The 27,170-nt window shown below is 45.0% G+C and overlaps 1 protein-coding gene across 1 annotated transcript in view; it reads left to right on the forward strand.

Annotated features, from left to right (window-relative positions):
- LOC140207968 (uncharacterized) overlaps positions 1–26,501 on the forward strand; it is a 39,821-nt gene extending 13,320 nt beyond the window's left edge. The window contains exons 3-4 of the mRNA XM_072276502.1: positions 5,357–6,571; positions 26,221–26,501. Coding sequence (XP_072132603.1) covers positions 5,764–6,571; positions 26,221–26,501 — 1,089 coding nt within the window. The 5' untranslated portion in view covers positions 5,357–5,763. The remainder of the gene's footprint in view (positions 1–5,356; positions 6,572–26,220) is intronic.
- The last annotated feature ends 669 nt before the right edge of the window (positions 26,502–27,170 follow it).

Consider the following 27,170-nt stretch of genomic DNA (forward strand, 5'->3'; position numbering starts at 1 on the left):
AGAGGCACCTTGGGTAAGAGTGACCATAATATGGTGGAATTCTTCATTAAGATGGAGAGTGACATAGTTAATTCAGAAACAAAGGTTCTGAACTTAAAGAGGGGTAACTTTGAAGGTATGAGACGTGAATTAGCTAAGATAGACTGGCAAATGACACTTAAAGGATTGACGGTGGATATGCAATGGCAAGCATTTAAAGGTTGCATGGATGAACTGCAACAAATGTTCATCCCAGTTTGGCAAAAGAATAAATCAAGGAAGGTAGTGCACCCGTGGCTGACAAGAGAAATTAGGGATAGTATCAATTCCAAAGAAGAAGCATACAAATTAGCCAGAAAAAGTGGCTCACCTGAGGACTGGGAGAAATTCAGAGTTCAGCAGAGGAGGACAAAGGGCTTAATTAGGAAGGGGAAAAAAGGTTATGAGAGAAAACTGGCAGGGAACATAAAAAATCACTGTAAAAGCTTTTATAGATATGTGAAAAGAAAAAGATTGGTTAAGACAAATGTAAGTCCCCTACAGACAGAAACAGGTGAATTGATTATGGGGAGCAAGGACATGGCAGACCAATTGAATAATTACTTTGGTTCTGTCTTCACTAAGAAGGACATAAATAATCTTCCAGAAATAGTAGGGGACAGAGGGTCCAGTGAGATGGAGGAACTGAGCGAAATATATGTTAGTAGGGAAGTGGTGTTAGGTAAATTGAAGGGATTAAAGGCAGATAAATCCCCAGGGCCAGATGGTCTGCATCCCAGAGTGCTTAAGGAAGTAGCCTAAGAAATAGTGGATGCATTAGTGATAATTTTTCAAAACGCTTTAGATTCTGGACTAGTTCCTGAGGATTGGAGGGTGGCTAATGTAACTCCACTTTTTAAAAAAGGAGGGAGAGAGAAACCAGGGAATTATAGACCAGTTAGCCTAACATCGGTGATGGGGAAACTGCTAGAGTCAATTATCAAAGATGTGATAACAGCACATTTGGAAAGCGGTGAAATCATCGGACAAAGTCAGCATGGATTTGTGAAAGGAAAATCATGTCTGACGAATCTCATAGAATTTTTTGAGGATGTAACTAGTAGAGTGGATAGGGGAGAACCAGTGGATGTGGTATATTTGGATTTTCAAAAGGCTTTTGACAAGGTCCCACACAGGAGATTAGTGTGCAAACTTAAAGCACACGGTATTGGGGGTAAGGTATTGATGTGGATAGAGAATTGGTTGGCAGACAGGAAGCAAAGAGTGAGAATAAACGGGACCATTTCAGAATGGCAGGCAGTGACTAGTGGGGTACCGCAAGGCTCAGTGCTGGGACCCCAGTTGTTTACAATATATATTAATGACTTGGATGAGGGAATTAAATGCAGCATCTCCAAGTTTGCGGATGACATGAAGCTGGGCGGCAGTGTTAGCTGTGAGGAGGATGTTAAGAGGATGCAGGGTGACTTGGATAGGTTGGGTGAGTGGGCAAATTCATGGCAGATGCAATTTAATGTGGATAAATGTGAAGTTATCCACTTTGGTGGCAAAAACAGGAAGACAGATTATTATCTGAATGGTGGCCGATTAGGAAAAGGGGAGGTGCAACGAGACCTGGGTGTCATTATATACCAGTCATTGAAAGTGGGCATGCAGGTACAGCAGGCGGTGAAAAAGGCGAATGGTATGCTGGCATTCATAGCAAGAGGATTCAAGTACAGGAGCAGGGAGGTACTACTGCAGTTGTACAAGGCCTTGGTGAGACCACACCTGGAGTATTGTGTGCAGTTTTGGTCCCCTAATCTGAGGAAAGACATCCTTGCCATAGAGGGAGTACAGAGAAGGTTCACCAGATTGATTCCTGGGATGGCAGGACTTTCATATGATGAAAGACTGGATGAACTAGGCTTATACTCGTTGGAATTTAGAAGATTGAGGGAGGATCTGATTGAAACATATAAAATCCTAAAGGGATTGGACAGGCGAGATGCAGGAAGATTGTTCCCGATGTTGGGGAAGTCCAGAACGAGGGGTCACAGTTTGAGGATAAAGGGGAAGCCTTTTAGGACAGAGATTAGGAAAAACTTCTTCACACAGAGAGTGGTGAATCTGTGGAATTCTCTGCCACAGGAAAGAGTTGAGGCCAGTTCATTGGCTATATTTAAGAGAGGGTTAGATATAGCCCTTGTGGCTAAAGGGATCAGTGGCTATGGAGGGAAGGCTGGTACAGGGTTCTGAGTTGGATGATCAGCCATGATCATACTGAATGGCGGTGCAGGCTCGAAGGGCCGAATGGCCTACTCCTGCACCTATTTTCTATGTTTCTACTTCCTTCAGAACACGAGGGTGCATTCCATCTGGTCTGGGAGATTTATCTACCTTTAGACTATTCAGCTTCCTGAGTACTTTCTCTGTCGTAATTGAGACTGCGCACACTTCTCTTCCCTGCCACCCTTGAGTGTCCGGTATAATGCTGATGTCTTCCTCAGTGAAGACAGATGCAAAATACTCGTTCAGTTCCTCTGCCATCTCCTTATCTCCCATTACAATTTCTCCAGCATCATTTTCTATCAGTTCTATATCTACTCTCACCTGTCTTTTACTCTTTATATACTTAAAAAAGCTTTTAATATCCTCTTTGATATTATTTGCTAGCTTCCTTTCATAGTTAATCTTTTCCCTCTTCATGACCTTCTTGGTTTCCTTTTGTAAGGTTTTCAAATCTTCCCAATCCTTTGTCTTCCCACTAATTTTTGCTTCCTTGTATGCCCTCTCCTTTGCTTTAACTTTGGCTTTGACTTCTCTTGACAACCACAGTTGCATCCTTTTTCCACTCGAAAATTTCTTCTTTTTTGGAATATACCTGTCTTGCTCCTTCCTCACTTCTCGCATAAACTCCAGCCACTGCTGCTCTGCTGTCTTTCCCGCCAGTGTCCCTTTCCAGTCAACTTTGGACAGTTCCTCTCTCATGTCACTGTAATTTCCTTTACTCCACTGAAATACCGACACATCAGATTTTGGCTTCTCTTTTTCAAATTTCACAGTGAACTCAATCATGTTATGATCACTGTCTCCTAAGGGTTCCTTCACCTCAATCTCTCTAATCACCTTCGGTTCATTACACAATACCCAATTCAGTACAGCCGATCCCCTTGTGGGCTCAACAACAAGCTGTTCTAAAAAGCCATCTCGCAGACATTGTACAAATTCTCTCTCTTGAGATCCAGTGCTGACCTGATTTTCCCAATCCACTCGCATGTTAAAATCCCGCACAATTATCATAACACCGCCCTTCTGACAAGCCTTTTCTATTTCCTGTTGTAATTTGTAGTCCACATCCCTGCAGCTGTTTGGAGGCCTATAAATAACTGCCATCAGGGTCCTTTTACCCCTGCGATTTCTTAGCTCAACGCATAAAGATTCTGCACCTTCCAATCATATACCACCTCTTTCTAATGATTTAATATCATTTCTTACCAATAAAGCCACGCCTCCCCCTCTGCCTACCTTCCTATCCTTCTGATACACCGTGTATCCTTGGACGTTCAGCTCCCAGAGACATGCATCCTTTAGCCACATCTCTGTGATGGCCACAATATCATACCTGCCAATCTGTACCTGTACGACAAGATCATCCACCTTGTTCCTTATGCTGCGTGCATTTAAGTATAACACCTTAAGACCAGTATTTGATACTTTTTGCTTTGATTTCACTGCAACTTTATTGCACTGCAACTCATCCCAATGGCTACAAATTTGCTCCATCACCTGCCTGTCTTTCCTGACATCTTTACTGCTCACTATCTTAGATTTATTTCTGTTTTCTCCTTCCTCCGCTCTGTCATTCCGGTTCCCATTCCCCTGCCAAATTAGTTTAAACCCTCCCTAACAGCTCTATTAAACTTTCCCGCCAGGATATTGGTCCCCTTCGGGTTCAAGTGTAACCTGTCCTTTTTGAACAGGTCATACTTCCCCCAGAAGAGATCCCAATTATCCAAGAATCTGAAGCCCTGCCCCCTGCACCAGTCTCTCAGCCACGCATTCATCTGCCTGATCCTACTATTCTTGCCCTCGCTAGCACGTGGCACAGGTAGCAATCCCGAGATTACTACCCTAGAGGTCCTGCTTCTCAGCTTCCTTCCTAACTCCTGGAAATCTCTCTTCAGGACCTCCTCCTTTGTCCTATCTATGTCATTGGTACCAACATGTACCAAGACTACTGGCTGCTCACCCTCCCCCTTCAGAATATTCAGGACCCAATCCGAGACATCCTGTACCCTGGCACCTGGGAGGCAACACACCATGCGGGTATCTCCATCAGGCTCACAGAATCTCCTGTCCGTTCCCCTGGCTATGGAATCCCCTACGACTACCGCATTTCTCTTCTCCCTCCTTCTCTCCTGCACAACAGCGCCAAGCTCAGTGCCAGAGACCCCGGTCACCATGGGCGTCCCCTGTCAGGTCAACCCCCTCAACAGCATCCAGAACAAGATATTTGTTGCTGATATTTGTTCCTTGGAATATAAATGATTGAGGGGAGGTTTGATGGAGGTGTACCAAAATTATGAGGATTACAGATGGGGTAAATGCAAGCTGGCTTTTTCCACTGAGATTGGATGAGACTACAACCAGAGGCCATGGATTAAGTGTGAAAGGTGAAATTTTAAGGGGAACATGATGGGAAACTTCCTCACACAGACGAACATCCGCATGTGGAATGAACAGCCCGTACAATTGGTGAATGCAAGCTCAATTTCATCATTTAAGAGGTTTATGTAGGTACCTGGATGGTAGGGATATGTGAGTGGAAAGTTTAAATAGTTCAGCACAAACTTGATAGGCCGAAGGGTCTCTTTCTGTGTTGGACTTTTCTATGACTGTGACAAGAACCTAAAATAATACTAATATTCACTCTAATTCCTTTTAACAGCTGTGCAGACCAACCATACATCTGAGTCGGAGTCATTCACATGGTGTTAAAACTGTGGCACTTTAAATTAACAGAACATAAAAGAAAATCCCAGCTGTACGTCAACAAAGGCTATTTGTGTGAGAGTGTTTCAGTTACTGTGGGGCCAGGCACCCATGCAGCTCAGTGGGAACAAGGAATAATACCAATGGAGAGAGTCAAACTGAGCCAGGTCACAGACTGGAGATGGCAGAAATGCCCCATTCTCATAGACAGGAAGAGCATCAGAGAATTTGATGGTCATTCCATATACCAGCACTGTGCCCAGTTAGAAGATGATTTCTCTCTCCAAATTGGGTTGAAATTCACTGTAACAGTGTGATGCCAGATCACACCTTGACAACTCAAGTGATCTCATCTGAAATGTTGTCCTTCACCTATTGATGGATTTTGTAAATCTTTTTACAGGTTAAAAACGACGAGGAATTTGTCTACGGGAATCTTGAACACAACACGCCAGTTTTGCTGTCTCTGTCCAGATATTTAAGAAGTGGAGCAAGGGATTCACTCGATCATCCTTCCTGCTCAGACTGTGGGGAGGGATTCACTTGATCATCTGACCAACTGGCACGCCCGTCATTTTACACAGGGGTGAACCCATTCATCTGCTCAGACAGCAGGAATGGATTCACTCGGTCATCTCAACTGAAGGTGCATCAGCAATTTCACACTGGGCAAGGCCATTCATCTGTTCTGTGGGTGAGAAGGGATTCAGTCAGTCTTCCCACCTGTGGATGCACCAGTCAGTTCACACTGGGCAGAGGCTAGTCATCTGCTGAATTTGTGGGGAAGGATTCACTTGGTTATCTGACCTAATGGCTCACCAGCGAGTTCACACTGGGGATCGGCTGTTCACCTGCGCGGACTGTGGGAAGGGATTCACTTACTCTTCTAAACTGAAGGTACATCAGCGAGTTCACACTGGAGAGAGGCCATTCACCTGCTCAGACTGTGGGAAGGGATTCATTTCGTCATCTCAACTGAAGGTACATCAGCGAGTTCACACTGGGGAGAGGCCGTTCACCTGCTCAGACTGTGGGAAGGGATTCACTCAGTCATTTCAACTGCTGAGACACCAGTCAGTTCACACCAGAGAGTGGCCATTCACCTGCTCAGACTGTGGGAAGGGATTCATTTCGTCATCTAAACTGAAGGTACATCAGCGAGTTCATACAGGGGAGAGGCCGTTCACCTGCTCAGACTGTGGGAAGAGTTACACTCAGTCATCTGACCTAATGGGACACCAGAGAGTTCACACCGGGGAGTGGCCGTTCACCTGCTCAGACTGTGGGAAGGGATTCATTTCAGCACCTAAACTGAAGGTACATCAGAGAGTTCACACAGGGGAGAAGCCGTTCACCTGCTCAGACTGTGGAAAGGGATTCACGCGGTCATCTAAATTGAAGGTACATCAGAGACTTCACACTGGAGAGAGGCCATTCACTTGCTCAGTCTGTCGGAAGGGATTTACTTCCTCATCTCAACTGAAGGTACATCAGCACGTTCACACTGGAGAGAGGCCGTTCACCTGCTCAGACTGTGGGAAGGGATTCACTTTGTCACCTCACCTACTAAGACACCAGTTAGTTCATACCGGGGCGTGGCCATTCACCTGCTCAGTCTGTGGGAAAGGATTCACTGAATTATCCTCCCTACAGAGACACCAGTCAGTTCACACTGGGAAGTGGCAGTTCACCTGCTCAGTCTGTGGCAAGGGATTCAATCGGTCATCTCACCTCGTGACACACCAGTCAGCCCACACAGGGGAATGGCCATTCACCTGCTCAGACTGTGGGAAGGGATTCATTTCGTCATCTCAACTGAAGATACATCAGCGATTTCATACTGGGGAGAGGCCGTTCACCTGCTCAGACTGTGGGAAGGGATTTACTATGTCATCTCATCTGAAGGTACATCAGCGAGTTCACACTGGGGAGAGGCCGTTCACCTGCTCAGTATGTGGGAAGGGATTCACTCGGTCATGTCAACTACAGAGACATCAGCGAGTTCACACTGGATAGAGGCTGATCTCCTGCTCAGACTTTGGGAGGAGATTCTCCTAGCCAAATCAACCAAATGTGTATCATTGAGTTCACACTGGGGAGAGGCCGTTCACCTGCTCTGACTGTGGGAAGCAATTCGCTTAGTCATCTAACCTTATATAACCCCGGCTTCGGCTAGCAGCTTATTATAGGGGCTGATAGTCCCTCAGCCTGGCCAAACTTTAGAAATCTTGTTTTGGTGGATGCTGTGTGATGTGTTCCCTGTTACAAATCAGTACCCCAAAATAACAAACAGTAAACAATATGTGATTAAGTGATTGAGCTTTATAATTCTTACTTTGACTATGTGGTTAGTGAAGTAAACAAAAAAAGATAAAAGGGCCCACTCTCTCCATTCGTGTCTTCTCATCTCTCCCTGACAAAAGACCATGAAAATCTCTCTTCCAGACTCACAAGGAAGAACATTTCTGTCATTGGATAACCCTGTACTCCAAAACCCTGTTATCTCTAGTTGTAACCTAAACATTGCTGCTACAGAGAAACCATTACCTCAGCAGTGAAACGTTACAGAGAGATCGTTACATTAGCTGTGAAACCTTACAGCTTGTGACGCACTACCGGGTTCACACTGGGGAGAAAGTTTCAATAAGCTGCTTGCTGGATATTTGTCCATCACCGTTGCTGATTGCAATTTCGAGAGTGACTGTCGGTGCTGAACTCTGCAATTATTGTTGCTGCTCACCACACCCAGTTCTGCACCCTGGTCACTGGGCATGGGAGGAGTTTCTTCTGCTGTATATTCACCTTTAATGGGACTGGAGTTGAATATTCTGGATAAGAGACAAATAAATCAGTTCTATTTTAAACTCTGTCTATGGTACTTAGTGAATTTATAACACAACTAGTGTACAGTAGAGAGTCAACTCGGGCCGGCTGGACCCTGCCAGTGATTCAGTTCCACAACAGTCCTTTTCAATCCTCCCCTGTTGTTCATCTCTCGCTCTCCCTGTGGTGATGAGTTCGAAACAGTCACCACTCTGTGGGTGAAGAGGATTCCGTTGAACTTTCTGCAGACTGAAGAAGTCGAGGAGAAGGGAATCAGCAGCGGGGCGTGGCAACGAATGACAGAGTAGCAACATTTGGAAACTGATTGACAGAGAAAATCTTTCGGTTGTCTATCTGATGACACAAACAATGCCTGCGGTGAGGTGCTCCACTGGTCAAGGAGTATGTGTGTTGGGAATGGTTTTATTTATTGAGGGAGTTGTTCCTGCTTGTTTATCCTGTAATATTATATCCAGGTGGTTATTATGGATTATCCTATCTGTAATAATGTATTGATTATCAAATAATTTGTAAGATTTTGACTATAAAACTGGATCAGGCTTGAATTTATGGTGCCTTTATGAAGTGATGGAGGGCATTCATGAGTTTGAATTTTAAAGCAAGATTTTGGTGAATGATATTTGCCACTTGATTGTACCTTTGTAAGTTATCACATTGAGTTAAACTGCTGCAGGATTCTGAAATGTGTTGGATTGTTTCTGGTTTTTCTTGGCATTTTCTGCACTTACTGCCTTGTTTGTTTGTACTTCATTTACTTTTGTTTTTTTTTTCCTTTTGTTAACCATCCTGTCCTGTACAGGTGTACCCCACTTTTCAAACGTTCACGTTATGAAACCTCACTGTTACAAAAGACCTACATTAGCTCCCTGTTTTCGCTAACAGACGGTGTTTTCACTGTTACAGAAAAATCAGTGCACGAAAAAATCAGCGAGCCATAAAAGGCAGCATGCGCCCCGAGCGGCCGCTCTCCCTCCGGATTCGGAACGGCATTCTCGCTGGCATTGCTTAAATACGTTGCATTGAGCAGCCGTTAGCGAGATGAGTTCTAAGGTATTGGAAAAGCCTGAAAGAGCTCGTAAGGGTGTTACACTTAGCGTAAAATTAGACATAATTAAGCGTTTTGATCATGGTGAACGAAGTAAGGACAACATGAGTTTGGCTTGTGGAAGCTGACGAAGATGATGTTGAAGAGGTTTTGGCATCCCATGACCAAGAACTGATAGATGAAGAGCTGATGCAATTGGAAGAGGGAAGGATCACAATCAAAACCGAATTCATTAGTGAAATAAACGTGAAGCAACTGCGTGAGATTTTTGCTGCAATGATAAAGTACGACTTTAATTTTGAAAGGGTACGTCGGTTTAGGGGATATTTGCAGGATGATTTGAGTGCTTACAAAGAACTGTATGATCTAAAAAGGTGCGAGGCTCAGCAGTCAAGCAAGCCTTCCACATCAGCCACAGCAGACAACGAACCTCGACCTTCGACATCGAGGTGGGCAGACATAGGAGAAGATGAGCTGCCTGCCTGATGGAAACAGACGACACCCCAGTGTCCCACCACCCCAACCCCCAGACCGCGGATAGATAGTGATTCGCGGAGAATGCAGCGGTAGCCGGGAGGCACACAGCACACCTTTAAGAAAAAAGCTGAAATAAACATGCTAATTAATTAGGTGCCACCCGACACATAATTGTTGGCCCAGATCAGAGGCGATGCAATCGGCACTGATCTGGGCTGACAATTACGTGTCGGGCGGCACCTAATTAATTTGCATGTTTATTTCGGCTTTTTTTCTTAAAGATGTGCTAGATGCCTCCCGGCTACTGCTGCATTCTTCGCGGCAATATATCGGTCAGCGGCCCGGAGTGTGGGGGCCACTGCACCATCCCAAACTGCGACGACTCAGCCTAACACAGCACCATCAGTGTGCTCGGCTCTGTCCCGATTCTGATGAGTGATACTAAACTGTACAGACATTATTTCTACTTTATATGGGCTGTGTATTTTTGGTGTTATTTGGTATGATTTGGCAGCTTCATAGCTTACAGGTTACTGGAGAGAGTGTTCTTGCCAACAGCGCTTGCATGAGATTTTCTGCCGAGAGCGCTTGTGTGAGATTTTCGCTACGGAGAACAGTGCTGGCAATGATTGTGGAAAAGTATTTCTACTTTATACAGGCTGTGTTTTTATCATATCATTCCTGCTTTTACTATATGTTACTGTTATTTTAGGTTTTATGTGTTATTTGGCATGATTTCATAGGTGGTTTTTGGGTCTGCGAACGCTCACAAAATTTTCCCATATAAATAAATGGTAATGGCTTCTTCGCTTTATGACATTTTGGCTTACAAACCATTCCATAGGAACGCTGTACCTTCGGATGGCAGGGGAAACCTATATTTTTGCTAGGAACCCCTCTGTTTCTGGGAAGAGGTCTCCAACTCTCAGTCAGGTGCTCGATGCTTCCTTGTCACCATCTCATCTGCTCAGATCATTGGGATGTCTCCCACGGAGGGTCATACTCGTTCCACTGGTTAATGTTTTCTTCCATAGTGATGATTCATTTTTCTGAGTTGGCCTCTCATTTAAATTTTCTAGCCTGTCTTTCTTATCACAACTGCTTATCAGATACTTTCATGCTTCTTGAAAGAACAAGCTGGTAGTGGGGTTGTGTGGCTCTGTTGGTAAAATATTAAATAAAATCATTAGAAAGAGGTGCCATAGCGTTGATAGGTCTAGAACCTGTGGGTAGAATTAAGGAACAGCAAGTGTAAAAAAAATATCCCTGATGGGAATTGTATAGAGACCTCCAAACAGTAGTGAGTATGTGATCCACACATTACAATGGGAGATAGAAAATGCATGCTAAAGGGGCAATGTTACAATAGTCATGGGGGATTGTCATGCAAGTGATTAGGAAAATTAGGATGGTGTTGGTCTCAAGAGGAGAAATTCCTAGAATGCCTACAAGGTGCTTTTTTACAGCAGCTCGTAGTTGAGACCAATTGGGGATCAGCTATTCTGGATTGGGTGTTGTAATGAACCAGAATTAATTAGGTCACTTCAGTTCAAAGAACCCTTCAGGGCAAATGATCTTAATATGATCAAATTCACCCTGACATTAGAGAAGGAGAAGGTAAAGTCAGATGTGGAATAAAGAGAATTAGAGAGACATGAGAGATAAATTGGTCGAAATTGATTTGAAAAGAACACGGGCAGGGATGAAAACAGAGCAGCAATGGCAGGAATTTCTGGAAGCAATTCAGAAGGCACAGGATATATACAGTGGCATGCAAATGTTTGGGCACCCCTGGTTAAAATTTATGTTACTGTGAATAGCTAAGCGAGTAAAGGATGTCCTGATTTCCAAAAGGCACAAAGTTAAACATGGCACATTTCTTTAATATTTTAAGCAACATTACATTTTTATTTCCATCTTTTACAGTTTCAAAATAATGAAAAAGGAAAAGGGCCCGAAGTGAAAGTTTGGACAACCTGCATGGTCAGTACTTAGTAACACCCCCTTTGGCAAGTATCACAGCTTGTAAACACTTTCTGTAGCCAGCTAAGAGTTTTTCAATTCTTGCTTGGGTAAATTTCTGGGTTCAGTAGTTAGCAGCAAAACACTGACTGTTGAAATTACAGATCAGAATGTTATTAGAGTCACAGACCCCAGCAGCACTGAAACAGGCCCTTCGGCCCTTCTAGTCAATGCTGACCTGTTTTTGTTTTTACTGCCTATTTCCAACTACCTGCACCATAGCCTCCATACACCTCCCATCCATGTCATCACTCAAATTTCTCTTTAGTGTCTCAATTGGACCCACATCTATCACTTCCACTGGCAGCTCATTCCACACTCCCACCAACCTCTGAGTGAAGAATTCCCCTTCAAACTCCTCTAAAAGAATTCACTTTCACCCTGAATTTATGTCCAATGTGGGGGTGGAGAGGGAAGACAGTAAGGGGAGGGGGTGGTCGAGTGCGGAGAGGGAAACACAGCGGAGAGTTTATACTTAATATCTTTCAGAGAAAGTACTTGCTTAAACTTACTTGCTGCAAACCTACTCTCCATACCCTGTACATTCTCAACCAAATTATTGATCGAGATGACAAGTAGCAATGTTAAAAGCTCGAAGTACATTTTATTATCAGAGTACATATGTCACCACATACAACCCTGAGATTCTTTTTCCTGCAGGAACACTTAGCAAATCTATAGAATAGTAACAGGATCAGTGAAAGATCAAGTAGAGCAGAGAATTCAACAAACTGTGTAAATGCAAATATAATTAAATATCAATAAATAACGAGAGCAATGGGTTGTAACCCTGGGGAACCCCACTGGGCCGGGCCTTGAGTCCAATAAACAGCCTCCCACCATCACTCTCTGCTTCCTACCATCAAGACAACTGTGCATCCAGTCAGCCAGCTCTCCCTGGATCCCATGTGATCTAACTTTCCACAGCAACTTACCATTTTGAACCTTGTCAAAGGCCTCACTGATGCCCATGTTGGCCACGATCCTGGGACAGAGGTGTCACTGATCAGAGGGCACAGATTTAATCAGAGGACAAAGAGGTTTAGAGGGATCTGAGGAAGAGATTTTTCACTCAGAGGGTAGCTGAAATCTGGAACACACTGCCCGAGGTGGTGGTGGAGACAGGTCCCTTCACAACATTACGAAATGGATGAGCATTGAAACTGCCGAGATACAGTCGGCTATGAACCGAGTGCTGATAAATGGGACCAGTGTAGACAGTGAGTGGATGGTCAGAACAGGTATGGCCGGCCAAAGGCCTGTTTCCGTGCTGTGTGATCCACCACTCCGGACATGACGAATTAACGATGGTGGCACCGCAAGGCATTGATTTCAAAACTCCACACCCCTCTCCAACCTGAAATAAACCAGACTTTGTCACCACTGTGAAAATCTGTTTCTGTCAAGGTATCATACAAATTGGTCACTTCTGCTAGACAACTGGCAATTGATGAAGTCCCTGTGTCGTCTTCCATTAATGTTGCTTCCTTGCAGGAAAACTACCCCTCTCACTGTGTCGGAATCAGTGATAAAATCCGGCCCCAAACACTGTGCTTTCATCCCTGTGCATTGTAACTTGAACCATCTCACTGAGGGTCTGATGGAGACACAACCCCTGCCCTCTGCACATGTGGTCACATCTCCCCTGATTCTGACATTTCAAATACCCTCAGAATGGTTTTCTGATTCAGTCTGAAGGTTATGGTACATTCAGCTCATCTTCAGACCTGACAAACCATGTCTTCCCACAGCTGGTTCCACCTGTTGGTGTGTCCTCTTTCCTCCATCTCCAGGGAAGCTGCATCTCCACACAAGCTCCTCACTTGAGATGACTGTCTGTACCCTTGACACAGGAAATCACATCACTGTCTCTCTCCTGATACCATCCGAGAAGCGGTACCACAACATAAAAGCCAGGACCAACAGGCTCCCGGACAGTTTCTTCCACCAGGCTGTCAGACTGATGAACTCACACTGATTTGAGTGTACTCTATATTACGTTGTCTGTTTTATTTATTATAAACAATTATAAATTACTATGATTGCACGTTGCATAATTAGATAGAGACGTAACATAAAGATTTTTACTCCTGATGGATGTGAGAAATAAAGTCAATTCAATTCCTGATTCCGTATCTGAGCTGCTCGCCTCCGGATATCCTCCGTCAACAAGCTTCTTCCTCAGTCACCATCTATGAGATTATAAAAAACAATTAAAACGATCTATCAGACAGCTCCTGTACCCCTCCACCCCTGTTAAAACTCTCTGCTCAGCCCCTTCCCTATTCCCTTTCCCTTTCAGACTCCCGATGTGCCAGCAGATCCGAATTCACCGTGTGGACATTTCTACCCCACAGGAGGCTGTACAAACCCGTGTCCTTCTCTGATGCACAGCTCAGTGACCCCAATCCCTGTCTGCACTCGCAGCCCATGACGGTGACAGCTGTCCTAGACTCTGTAACTCACAATCTTGTAACACAGAATCTTGTTCACAGCAAGTTTAGACAGTCATTAATATGCAGAGAGAATTGTTGTTTCCTGAAAGGACAGGCGAGCGAAGCTGTCTGATCCAATTCACCAGATGGTCCGGTGTTTACAAGTTAATGTGTCCCGGGACCCACTCATAACCCCGACCCACACAGACAGACAGACAGACAGACAGACTGTCCCTTCGCCCCAAACCCCCTGCAGAACCACAAGGAATTGATCCACGGCCCGGGCTCGGTCGCAAAGTGAAAACCGGGGCTGAGGAGAGCCCAGAGACAAACACCCCGCTGCCCACTCCACCAACAACACGACACAGCCGGACACATCTCACAACACCGGATCCGGTCCCGATGAAACCCGAATTTAATTTTGTTGTTCCAGATCGGACCCAACAAAAGGTGTTTTAAAATTGAAGCGCTCCCCTCACGTGACGTCACACAGCAGCCCCCCCCACACGCCTGACGTCACCCATGGTCTCCCCGTATCGGCATCTGCTGTCACGAGCACGGTGCCTTACGTCACACACGCGCTGCTGTACTCGAGCTTTTTCGGTTTAACGGCTGAGCTACTGAGCACGAGCCACGCCCCCTCCCCGAACAGTCAACAGAGGAATTGAATTGAAAGCAGAGCTGCGCTATTCCCATTGGTGCGAAGCGATGTCAATCACTGGTTACAACCAATAGTGGTGGCGGACCAGCCGAGAGGGCGTTACTCCGTTAAAGCGGAACAAATCCCAAAGTAAATGTCCGCTTTCTGATTTATTTCCATTTCTCTCCGAGGGAAGTTGGGGCGTTTGTGAAGCGTCTCCTGCGGCCGGAGTCTGATGTATCGCTGAGAGGTAGGAGGAGACCGCTCGGCCCGTCGGTTTGATGCCGGTTCCCCGGGGAGGGAGAGGATGAAGACGGTGAGAGAGGGGGCGGACAGGATGTTTGTCCCGGTGGGGACAGGAGGGGCTCATCTGTGGAAATGTCTGAGCCCACGGTGGTGGCGATTCACCACATTGGGGGGCAAACACCGGCAGACTGTTGCCCTGCGAGCGGGGCCAATGGTCGGGGCAAAGTGACAATTATTTGTGTTTTGTTGAGATTGTACCGGGAATATGTTGTAAAATCCCGCTCCCCACACTAACACGGGTTATACAGACCAAAGAACAAACTGCCGGAGGAACTCAGTGGGTCGGGCAGCATCTGTGGAGGGAAATGGACCGTCAACATTTCGGGCCGAGACCCTCCCTCTGGACTGAGAGTGGACGGGAAATAGTCCGAGAAAAGAGGTGAGGGGTGGGGATGGGGCAAGAGCTGGGGAGTGAGAGGTGGGTCCAGGTGAGGGGGAGGTGGGAAGGTGGAAATAGTGACAGGGGTGGGAGGTGAGTGGTTGGGGCAACACGGGGCTGCAGAAGATGGAAATTAATTCCATAGAGGATTAACAAAGAGGTTGTAGAGCATGCAATGAAGATTCACCAGACTGATCCCTGGAGTGGTGGGGTCATCATATGAAGAAAGATCAAATGTGATAACCCTTTCATTTAAATACTCGAGGACCGAGGGGTGAACACATTGAAATGCACAACATCATTACCGGTTGAACCAGGGATCCCAGTCTCTGAAAAAGGGGGTGGACTGTCCGGGACTGAGATGAGGGGAAATGTCTCCACTCCGAGGGTGGTGAGTGTCTGTAAATCCCCACCACAGAGGGCGGTGAAGACTCAGTGATCGTCCTCACATAAAACAGAGACCGGCAGATGTGAGGAGACTGAAGGGATCGAGGAAATGAGGATCGGACAGAAACACATGGCTGAGATGGGAGAGACGTCGTCATCTTGTTGATGGTTAGAGGGGCTGAATGGCCACATCCTGCTGTTTCAGTGTTCCTGTCAGTGAGGACAGAGAAATATGAATAGAAATTAGAAACATAGAAAAACTATAGCAGAATAGAGGCCCTTTTGCCCGCAATGCTGTGCCGAACATGTCCTTATTTTAGAAATCACCTGGGGCTACCCTCTATTTTTCTAAACTCCATGCCCAGGAGTCTCTTAAAAGACCCATTGTATCCATCTCCACCACCGTTGCTGGCAGCCCATTCCATGCACTCACCATTCTCTGAAAAAAAACTTACCCTGACAATCTCCTGTGTAGCTACTCCCCAGCACCTTAAACCTGTGTCCTCTTGTGGCAGCCATTTCCAATCTGGGAAAAAAGCCTCTGTCTCTCCACACGATCAATGCTTCTAATTTTATACACCTCTATCAGGTCACTTCTCATCCTCCGTCGCTCCAAGGAGAAAAGGCAGAGGTCACTCAACCTATTCCCATTAGGAATGCTCCCCAATCCAGGCAACATCCTTGCACCCTTTCTTTGGTTTCCACATCCTTCCTGTAGTGAGGTGACCAGAACTGAGCACAGAACTCCAAGTGGGGTCTATTCAGGATCCTATAAACCTCCAACATTACCTCTCGGCTCCTGAATTCAATCCCACAGAAGGCCAATGCACTGTATGCCTTCTTTACCACAGAGTCAATGTGCATAGCAGCTTTGAGTGTCCTATGGACTCGGCGCCAAGATCCCTGTGATCCTCCACATTGCCAAGAGTCTTACCATTAATACTATATTCTGCCATCATATTTGGCCTAACAAAATGAACTACCTCACATTTATTTGTGTTGAACTCCATTTACCACTTCTCAGCCCAGTTTTGCATCCTATCAATATCCCGCTGTAACCTCTGACAGTCCTCCACACTATCCACAACACCCCGAACCTTTGTGTTATCAGTAAATTTACTAACTCATCCCTCCACTTGCTCATCCAGGTCATTTATAAAAATCCCGAAGATTTGGGGTCCCAGAACAGATCCCTGAGTCACACCACTGGTCATCAACCTCCATGCAGAATATGACCCATCTACAACCACTCTTTGCCTTCTGTGGGCAAGCTGGTTCTGAGTCCACAAAGCAATGTCCTGTTGGATCCCCTGCCTCCTTACTTTCTCAATAAGCCTTGCATGGGGTACCTTGTTAAAGATCATCTGAAAGTCTGAGCAACCAACATGCACTGCCTCTGCTTTATCTATCCTGCCTGTTATTTCCTCAAAGTATTCCAAGAGATTTGTCTGATACGATTTCCTCTAAAGGAATCTTGCTGACCTTGTCCTGTATATAACTGCCATCATCATTCGTCCCCAATTACAGTGCCCAAAAATTTCACACTTAATACACTCCAACATATTCCTGACCACTGAGATCAGACTAACAGACCTATAATTTTCTTTCTTCTTCCTCCCGCTCTTCTTAATGAGTGGAGTGACATTTGCAACTTTCTGGTCTGCCAGAACTGTTCCAAAATCTAGTAATTCGTATAGATAATTACTCATTACTTTAAGAGAAAACTAAGGGGGAAATTATTTGTTCAGAGGCGGGGAGAGTGTGCAACGAGCTGCCAGAGCAAATGGTAGGGTCGATTTCAACCTTTAAGAGAAGTTTGCTTTGGTCCATGGATGAGAAGGATATGGAGGGCCATGGTCCAGATGGAAGTTGTTGGAACTCGGCAGCTTTGGCACAGACTAGATTGGCCGAATGGCGTTTTCCTGTGTTGTGGTGTTCTATGACTCTAATGCCTTCATAATCTCTTCAGCTACCTCTTTCTGAACCCTGGGGTGTTCACGTTCTGGTCCAGGAGTCTTATCTACCTTCAGGCCTTTCAGATTCCAAAACACCTTCTGTCCTTGGTAAAAGCATGTATCCTCACTTCTGCCCCAGATACTCCTGAATGTTAGGCATTTATGTATTAAATTTAATGATACAATTGACTTCAATCTGCAGGAGGATTGGGAAAGTCAGATTTGTGTGAGATCCCAAGAGAGGGAATGTATTGAGTGCTTATGAAATGGGTTTTTAGAGCAGCTGATGGTTGAGCCTACTGGGGGAACTGTTCTCTTAGATTGGGTGTCGTGTAATGACCCAGATCTTATTAGGGAGTTTAATGTGAAGGAACCATTAGAAGGCAGTGATTATAATATGACTGAATTCCTACTGCAATTTGTGAGGGAGGAGCATGGGTCACATAAAGGGAATAGAGGGAATAGAGGGACGAGAGAGGTGATTCCACAGGTGGATTGGAGAAGGACACTGGTGGGGATGACGCCAGAGCAGAAATGGCTGACGTTTCTGGGAATAGTTCATAATGTACCGAACAGATATGTCCCGCAGAAGTAGTTCTCAAACAGCGGGGCTAGGCTACCGTGGCTGACAAAGGAAGATAAGGACTGCAAAAAAAAGCCAAGGAAAGTGCATATAAGGTAGAAAAAGTGATTTGGAAGTTAGATAATTGGGTAGCTTTTAAAATCCAACAACAAGCAACTAAACAAAAAGCTATTTGAAGGGGAAAGATGAAATATAAGAGCAAACTAGACAAAAATATAAACCATTATAAAATTGTGAAAGGGAGGTGAGAGTTTATATTGGGCCACTGGAAAATGATGCTCATGGGGTAGAAATGGGGAAGAGATGGTAGATGAACTTGATAGGTACCTTACATCCATCTTCTCTGTGGAAGACTCTAGCAGTGTGCCAGAGATCCGTGAGTGTCAGGGAGCAGGAGTGAGTGCCATTGCTATTACTAAGGAAAACGTGCTAGGCAAACTCAGGTTCTTAAAGTGGATAAGTCAACTGGACCAGATGGACTACATTGCAGAGTCCTGAGAGAGGTTGCTGAAGAGATAACAGATGCATTGGTCATGACCTGCTAAGAATCACTTGATTCTGGCATGGTCCCAGAGGACAGGAAGATTGCAAATGTCAATCCACTCTTTGAGAAGGGAGGAAGGCAAAACAAAGCAAATTATAGTCCAGTTAGACTAACCTCTGGCTGGGAAAGTGTTGGAGTCTATTATAACAGATGAGGTTTTGGGGTACTAGGAGACTAATGATAAAATAAGTCAAAGCCAGCATAGCTTTTATACAGGGAAATCTTGCGAGAGAAATCTGTTAAAGTTCTTTGAGGAAGTCATAAGCAGGATGGACAAATGAGAGACAGTGTATATCATTTACTTGGATGTTCAGAAGGCATCTGATAAGGTGTCACACATGAAACTGCTTAACAGGATAACAATCAGAAGAAATACTGGCATGGATAGAGGAATGGCTGACAGCCAAGAGTGGGAATAAAAGGAGCCTTTTCTGTTTGGCTAGCAGTGACTAGTGGTCTTCAGGGGTCAGTATTCAGTCCGCTACTTTTCACATTGTTTGTCAATCATTTGGATAATGGAATTGATGGCTTTGTGGCAAGGTTTGCAGATGATACAGAGATAGGTGGAGGCGTTGGTAGTGCTGAGGAAGCAATGCGATTGCAGGAGGACACAGACAAATTTGAAGAATGGGCAAAAAGGTGGCAGATGAAATACAATATTGGATAATGCATTTTGGCAAAAGGAACAATAGTGAACTATTATCTGATTGGGGAGAAGGTTCAAACAACAGAAGTACAGAAGGAAATAGGAGACCTCGGGGAAGACTCCCAGAAGGTTAATTTACAGGTGGAGTCTGTGGTAAAGAAGGCAAATGCAATGCTGGCATTTATTGAAAGTGAAGTAGAAGATATAAGCAAGGAGATAATGCTGGTACTTTACCAGACACTACTTAGGCTGCACTTAGAATATCTGTGACCCGTATCTCAGAAAAGGTGTGTTGTCATTGGAGAGAGTCCAGTGGATGTTCAAGAAGATGATTCTGGGAATGAAGGGGTTAAGATATGAGGAGCATTTGCCAGCCTTGGGCCTGTACTCCTGCACTGACACATGTCTAATAAATGCAGATGATGGGGGGTAAATCTCACTGAAACCCACCGAATGTGGAAAGGTCTGGATAGGGTGGATGAGGAAAGGACTTTTTGTATGGTGGGTGTAGCCATAACAGAGGGCACAGCCTCAAAACTGAGGAGCCACCTTTTAGAGTAGTTAAGGAGGATTTTATTTAGTCAGAGAGCAGTGAATCTGTGGAATTCTCTGACACAGACGGCGGTGGGGGCCAAGTCTGTGGGTACATTTAAGGCAGAAGCTAGTAGTTTGCTGATCAGTCAGGGCATTACAGGAGATGTCGAGGAGACAGGTGCATGGGGTTGAGTGAGGACCGGGATCAGACATGATAGAACGGCAGAGCAGACTCAATGGGGCTGAATGGCCTAATTCTGCTCCTATGTCTTATGGTCTTATAATGCTAGTGTCTTACACAGTGAAGATTGACACAGAATACTTATTACACTCAGCCGCTATTTCTTAACTATTACTGACTCAGCAGCATCATCTTCCAGCGGTACAATATCAACTCTTGCCTCTCTTTTACTCTTTATATATCTGAACAACTTGATATCATTGGCTCACTTACCTTCATTTTTCATCTTGTCTCTCCTGTGTTTTTTTTTCAGTTGTCTCCTGTTGGTTATGTAAAAGCTTTCCAATCCTCTAACTTCCCACCATTTTCTTGCTGTATTATATGACCCCGCTTTTGTTTTTATCAGAAACAGAAGAAAATCTGTGGATGCTGGGAATCCAAGCAACGCATACACAAAATGCTGGAGGAACCCAGAAGGCCAGGCAGCACATATGGGACAGAGTAAACAGTCGATGTTTCGGGCCGAGACCCTTCACCAGGACTGGGGGATAAAAGCCGAGACCTCAGATGAAGAGTGTGGGGGTGAGAGGGGTGGAAGAAGTGGAAGGTGATCAGTGAAACTGGGAGAGGGGGAGTAGTGAAGGAAAAAAACTTATCAGGATATAATTTCCTTAACGATTCTCAAAACATGATTGCTATTGCCTCCACATCTCTTCAGCCACCTCTTTCAGATCTCTGCCGTGTTCACCATCTGGTCCAGGTGATCTATTTACCTTCAGACCTTCTGTTTCCCAGAACTTTCTCCTGAGTAACGTAACTTTACACATTCTGACCACTGACATCTGGGACTTCCATATTCCTGCCAGTATCTCCGACAGACAAGAGTGATGTACAATACTTATTCGGTTTATCTGCCATCACCTTGCACCCCCACCCCATTACTACCTCTCCAGCATCATTTTTCAGTGGTCCACTTCCACCTCTCTTTTACACTATATCTACCTGAAGAAAAATTTGGTATCCTCTTTAATATTACTGGCTAACTCACCTATGTATTCCATCTTTTCCTTCTTAATTATTTTAGTTGCATTCTGTTTGTTTTTAAAAGCTTCCCAATCCTCTAACTTCTGAGTAATTTTTGCTCTATGCCCTCTTTTTGGTTTTTATGTTGTCTTTGATTTCCCTTATCAGCCACGGTTTTGTCACCTTACCTTTGGAATACTGCTTCCTCTTTGTGATGTGTCTTTTGCATGCCACTGTATAGATCCTGTGCCTTCCGAATTGCTTCCAGAAATTCCTGCCATTGCTGCTCTGTTTTCATCCCTGCCCACGTTCTTTTCAAATCAATTTTGACCATTTTTTCTCTCATGCCTCTGTAATTCTCTTTATTCCACATCGGACTTTAGCTTCTCCTTCTCTAATGTCAGGGTGAATTTGATCATATTAAGATCACTTGCCCCTAAGGGTTCTTTGAACTTAAGTGACCTAATTAATTCCGCTTCATTACAACACCCAATCCAGAATAGCTGATCCCCAAGTGGGCTCAACCACCAACAGCTCTAAAAAAGCATCTTGTAGGCATTCTAGGAACTCCTGCTCTTGAGACCAACACCATCTTAATTCTCCTAGTCACCTGCATGACAATCCCCCATGACTATTGTAACATTGCCCTTTTGCCACACATTTTCTATCTCCCATTGTAATTTGTGGCTCACATACTCACTACTGTTTGGAGGTCTCTATACAATTCCCATCAGGGATTTTTTTTTACATTAGCTTTTCCTTAATTCTACCCACAGATGCTGCACATTCCAACCCTATGCCACGTCTTTCCACAATTTCATTTAATATTTTACCAACAGATCCACACAACACCACTACCAGCTTGTTCTTGGCTTGTTCTTTCAAGAAACATACAAGTATCTGGGAAATGAGAGGACCTGCCGATGCTAGAAATCTAGAGAACTACACACAAAGTGCTGGAGGACCTCAGCATGTCAGGCAGCATCTATGGATGGGAATTAACATTTCAGGCCAAGACCCTTCATCGGGACTCTTGATACCCACGTATCTGGAATATCAACAAGCAAAGAAAATAGAAAGTAGGTCGAAATTGTGAAAACCTTTGACAAAATTTAGTTGAAGGCTTAAAAAAAAACTCTGCCAAACAGAGCTCAATAGTTAACAAATACAACGAAGGCAATAAACACTTTCATCAATACCAACATTGATTTTTTTATATAAAAATATCTTGGTCCCATTTCAATCAGTAAAATTTACAAAGATAAATAAGAACTTTAGAAAAGTTTAGAAAAGTCTACTTACACTCAAACCCACTTAGATTAACACTACCTTGGATAGAAGGAGGAAGAGAAATAACACACATGAAAAATAAAATCACAACAGTCAATAAATAAAACCATTCCCAACACACATGTTCCTCGACCAGTGGAGCACCTCACCACAGGTATTGTTTGTGTCACCAGTCAGACAACCGAAAGATTTTCTCCATCAATCAGCTTCCAAATGTTGCTACTCTGTCACTTGTTGCCACTCCCCGCTGTTGATTCCCTTCTTTTCGACTTCTTCAGTCTGCAGGAAGTTCAAGGGAAACCTCTTCACCCACAGAGTGGTGACTGGAACCTATCCCACAGGGAGAGTGAGAGATGAACAACAGGGGAGGGTTTAAAAGGACTGTTGTGGAACTGAATCACTGGCAGGGTCCAGCCGGCCTGAGTTGACTCTCTACTGTACACTAGGTGTGTTATAAATTCACTAAGTACCATAGATAGTGTTTAAAATAGGACTGATTTATTGGTCTCTTATCCAGAATATTAGACTCCAGTCCTATTAAAGGTGAATGTGCAGCAGAAGAAACTCCTCCCATGCCCAGTGACCAGGATGCAGAACTGCGTGTGGTGAGCAGCAGCAATAATTGCAGAGTTCAGCACTGACAGTCACTCTCGAAATTGCATTCAGCAATGGTGATGGATAAATATGCAGCATGCAGCTTATTGAAAATTTCTCCCAGTGTGACCCTGGTGTTGTATTACAAGGTTAGATGACTGAGTGAATCCCTTTCCACAGTCTGAGCAGGAAAACGGCCTTTCCCCAGAGTGAACTCGCTGATGTTCCTTCAGATTAAATTGAGATGACAAAGTGAATCCTTTCCCACAGTCTGAGCAGGTTAATGGCCACACCCTAGTGTGAACTGACTGGTGTGTTTGTAGCCCGGATGACTGAGTGAATCCTTTCCCACAAACTGAGCAGGTGAACGGCCTCTCTCCAGTGTGAACTCTCTGATGTACCTTCAGTTTAGATGACTGAATGAACCTCTTCCCACAGTCTGAGCAGGTGAACGGCCTCTCTCCAGTGTGAACTCTCTGATGATCCTTCAGATTAGATGACTTAGTGAATCCCTTCCCACAGTCTGAGCAGGTGAATGGCCTCTCTCCAGTGTGAACTGACTGGTGTGTCAGTAGGTAAGATGACAGAATGAATCCCTTCCCACACACTAAGCAGGTGAATGGCCTTTCCCCAGTGTGAACTCGCTGATGTACCTTCAGTTGGGATGAGCAAGTGAATCCCTTCCCACAGTCTGAGCAGGTGAACAGCCACTCCCCAGTGTGAATTCGCTGATGGACCTTAAGTCGAGATGACTGAGTGAATCCTCTTCCCACAGTCTGAGTAGGTGAACGGCCTCTCTCCAGTGTGAACTCGCTGATGTACCTTCAGTTCAGATGACGATCTGAATCCCTGCCCACAGTCTGCGCAGGTGAATGGCCACTCCCCAGTGTGAACTGACTTGTGTACCAGTAGGTCGGATGACCGAGTGAATCCCCTCCCGCAGTCTGAGCAAGTGAACAGCCTCTCTCCAGTGTGAACTTGCTGATGTACCTTCAGTTGAGATGACCAAGTGAATCCCTTCCCACAGTCTGAGCATGTGACATTGACTGCAACATTGTTGCTGTAACTCCACCCAATCAGCAGATCTGTCTGACGCTTGTACGCCTACTGGCTCCATTAGACACGAGATGCCCTGCAGAGTGAACGAAAACCATGTGATCCTTCAAGTTCCGAGTGCAGTGTGGTTAGCAAGGAAAGTCACTGCCTCGTCGATGCTTCACCCGTCCCAGACACTGTTCAGCAGTCCAGTCAACGCACTGGCCATTCCGCTGGACTACCCGGTGTGAGTGACTGTGAGTAATTGTCCATGGTCGTTGCTGGAATGGTTCAGTACCTACAGAATGGAGCAACGAGCGGCATCACGGAGAATGAGACACTTCATGAAGATTTTGCACATTTCCGTGCAAACGCCAGCTAGACTGAGATTGTCACTTCCGCGTGATTTTCGGCTGATGGTGCCCTCTCTTTATCTTGTCAGATATCCCTAGCATCCGTCTCAGATTGTCACTTCCACGTGAATTGTGGCTGATGGTGTCCTCTCGTTATGTTGTCAGATGTTCCTGGTATCCGTCTGAGAGTTGGTGTATAATAAATTATCACATCCGTAGCCTTCAAACAGAACACAATCTTGTCGGGGTTTGGCGGCTTGCATGCTTCCATAACCCGGCGAGCGAAGCTGACAGGAGTTCGGAGTTTATGATTTGGCTCTTGGTAGGATGATTCATGTCAAACATGTTAAAGAGTAGAGGGCAGACTAAGAGTGGTCCATCGGTCCTCTAATTTCGAAGGTTCAGCTCAGGGCAAACAACCCTGACCAATCAAAGAAAACTTTACGCAAGCCACAATGAAGAGTCCGTCTACAATATGTAGCCGTTGGTATTTCTGACCCTCTACCCGGGGCTTGGCTGGTTGAGTTGGGAAAACCGAGAGGAAGCTATTGCCGCGATGAATGAATCCATGAACATCGCCGACAGACAGAGATGCAGGATCTTCCTTTCTGCCAGAAGCCTCAGCGGGGAAACAGGCAGTAGGTTATGAAATTAGTCAGCTCCGTCGTAGCCAAGAAATCTTCAATGAGCGCTGCTTCAGAAAAGCAGCGTCCAATATTCTGGTCCCTCATCACCCAGGTCATGCCCTCTTCTTATTGTTACTGCCAGGGTGGAGATATAGAAGCCGGAAGGCACACACTCGACAATTCTGCAACAAATTATTCCTCTCTGCTATTCAAGTCCAAATGGACATTGAACCCATGAACATTACTTCACTCTTTTATCAGTTTTGCTCTATTTTTAATTTAACTATTTAATATAATAAGTCACATTGGTAATATCAGATCTGACACTCGCAATCTGGATTGGCAGAAAATGAATTTAGTGTTTCGGATTTGTAACCCAATCTCTGTCTGCACCGGCTCGAAATTCCACGACATTTAGAGCCGCTTGTGTCCTGATCAGAAAGGGGGAAGAGATTTGGCAATATAATTTCACTGGCCAGATTCTTGTTCTTCCACATCAATGCCTTCAGCGCTCATCAACCTGCAGACCCATCGTTTTCCACAGACTTACTGTGTTCTTTACATTTTTACACTTATTTCCATAATAGAGTGTAACAGCAACACAATCTCCCAACTCCTATAGTCGATGCCCTGACCACGGGCCAGCGCGCCGTACACCTCTCTTGTCTCTCTGCATTTGACAGAGTTTTCAGCAAACTGTGCGCTCTACGACTCTGTCTCCCTGCTGAGTTGCACTCCCCGGTGCTCTACCATTTATAGAATAAAAACTCCGCTAGTTTGACATTCAAAATTGTGGCACTTCAGACTTATCTGCACTGAAGTCTGTTTGCAATTCCTTCTTCAGTGTTTTTGGTTGATGCTGCGAATTATCTCGAGCGTCGATGCAAAAATCGTGAAGCAAATCGTTGATAACGTCCAATAACAGGGCTCATCCGGGATTTAAACCCGTAACCTCTCGAATATGCTGTGCTTCCTCACCCGAAGCGAAGAATCATACCGCTAGACCAACGAGTCCACATTCGTAGATTGCGTCACGACTGAATTCCGTAGCCATTTAAAGTTAATTGTGGGAAAACATATTGAACTTTCCGTTGTTGAGAGGAGGGGGTGATGTCGAAATATAACGTATTCCTGTGCGATTAAAAGAGTAATCGTTACTTGATACCGTTAGAATAAAAACATTACTGACTCCGGTAACGAAGGGTGGTTTTTCGATCCAACAAGGACACTTGGAATCAATAAGGCTTGCTTTTCATTCAGGAAATCAAATGTGGGCAATTAGAGTTCGTTACCAAGCTGCTGCAGTGGGAACGGCGTGCAAGTCGGGATAAGGTGCAATGAGATAAGGTTTCTCTCTACCCATGCTAGTTCAGCCTGTTCGCAAAGCTGAGCAGCGACTGCTGTTGACCGGGGTGGCAGTCGAGTGCGCATTTCATGACGAGGGTGATGTTGAAATCTTTCTAAACGAACGAAAGAACGCGGCGCTGATCAATGTGCGAGGGCATCGACACTGGGTCAAATCCAGCTCGAACGGGGATAGAGAAAGAACGCAGCACTGCCCAGACCGAAGAAGAGAGAAGCCACAAACGCTGCCAAACAGCTCGGGAATCAACAACAGCAAAATAAAAAAAAAGAGAACCTCATTCTGAAGGAATTTTCCTTGCAGCTTCATAACTGCTATTCCCCTTCATCTAAATCCCAACTTCCAATGTACAGTTTTCATATTCTTTTCTCTTCGGTTCCCCTGATGTCGCAGGTCACATTTGTACCGTCCGTTTTGCACCTTATTAACACACACTCTGCTGGGATTGATGGTAACAGGTCGAAATGTTGGGTCCTGATAACAGGCAAATGGGTTTTACCGATCCAATAAAGACCATAAGACCGTAAGATATAGGAGCAGAAGTAAGCCATTCGGCCCATCGAGTCTTCTCCGCCATTCAGTCTTGGGCTGACCCAATTCTTCCAGTCATCCCCACTGCCCTGACTTCTCCCCCCATCCTTGAATATCCTGGTTAATCAAGAACCTATCTATCTCGGCCTTAAATGACCCAATGACTTGGCGTTCACAGCCGCTCGTGGCAACACATTCTGTAGATTTACCACCGTCTGACTAAAGTAATTTCTCCGCATTTGTCTTCTAAATAGACGTCCTTCAATCTATAAGTGGTGCTCTGTTGTCCTAGACTCCCCTACCATGGGAAATAACTTTCCAGGTCTTTCAACATTCAGAATATTTTTATGAGATCCCCCCTCATTCTCCTAAACTCCAGGGAATACAGCCCAAGAATTGCCAGACGTTCCTCATACAGGAACTC

The sequence above is a fragment of the Mobula birostris genome, chromosome 13 (assembly GCF_030028105.1).
Source record: "Mobula birostris isolate sMobBir1 chromosome 13, sMobBir1.hap1, whole genome shotgun sequence".
Lineage (NCBI taxonomy): Eukaryota > Metazoa > Chordata > Chondrichthyes > Myliobatiformes > Myliobatidae > Mobula > Mobula birostris.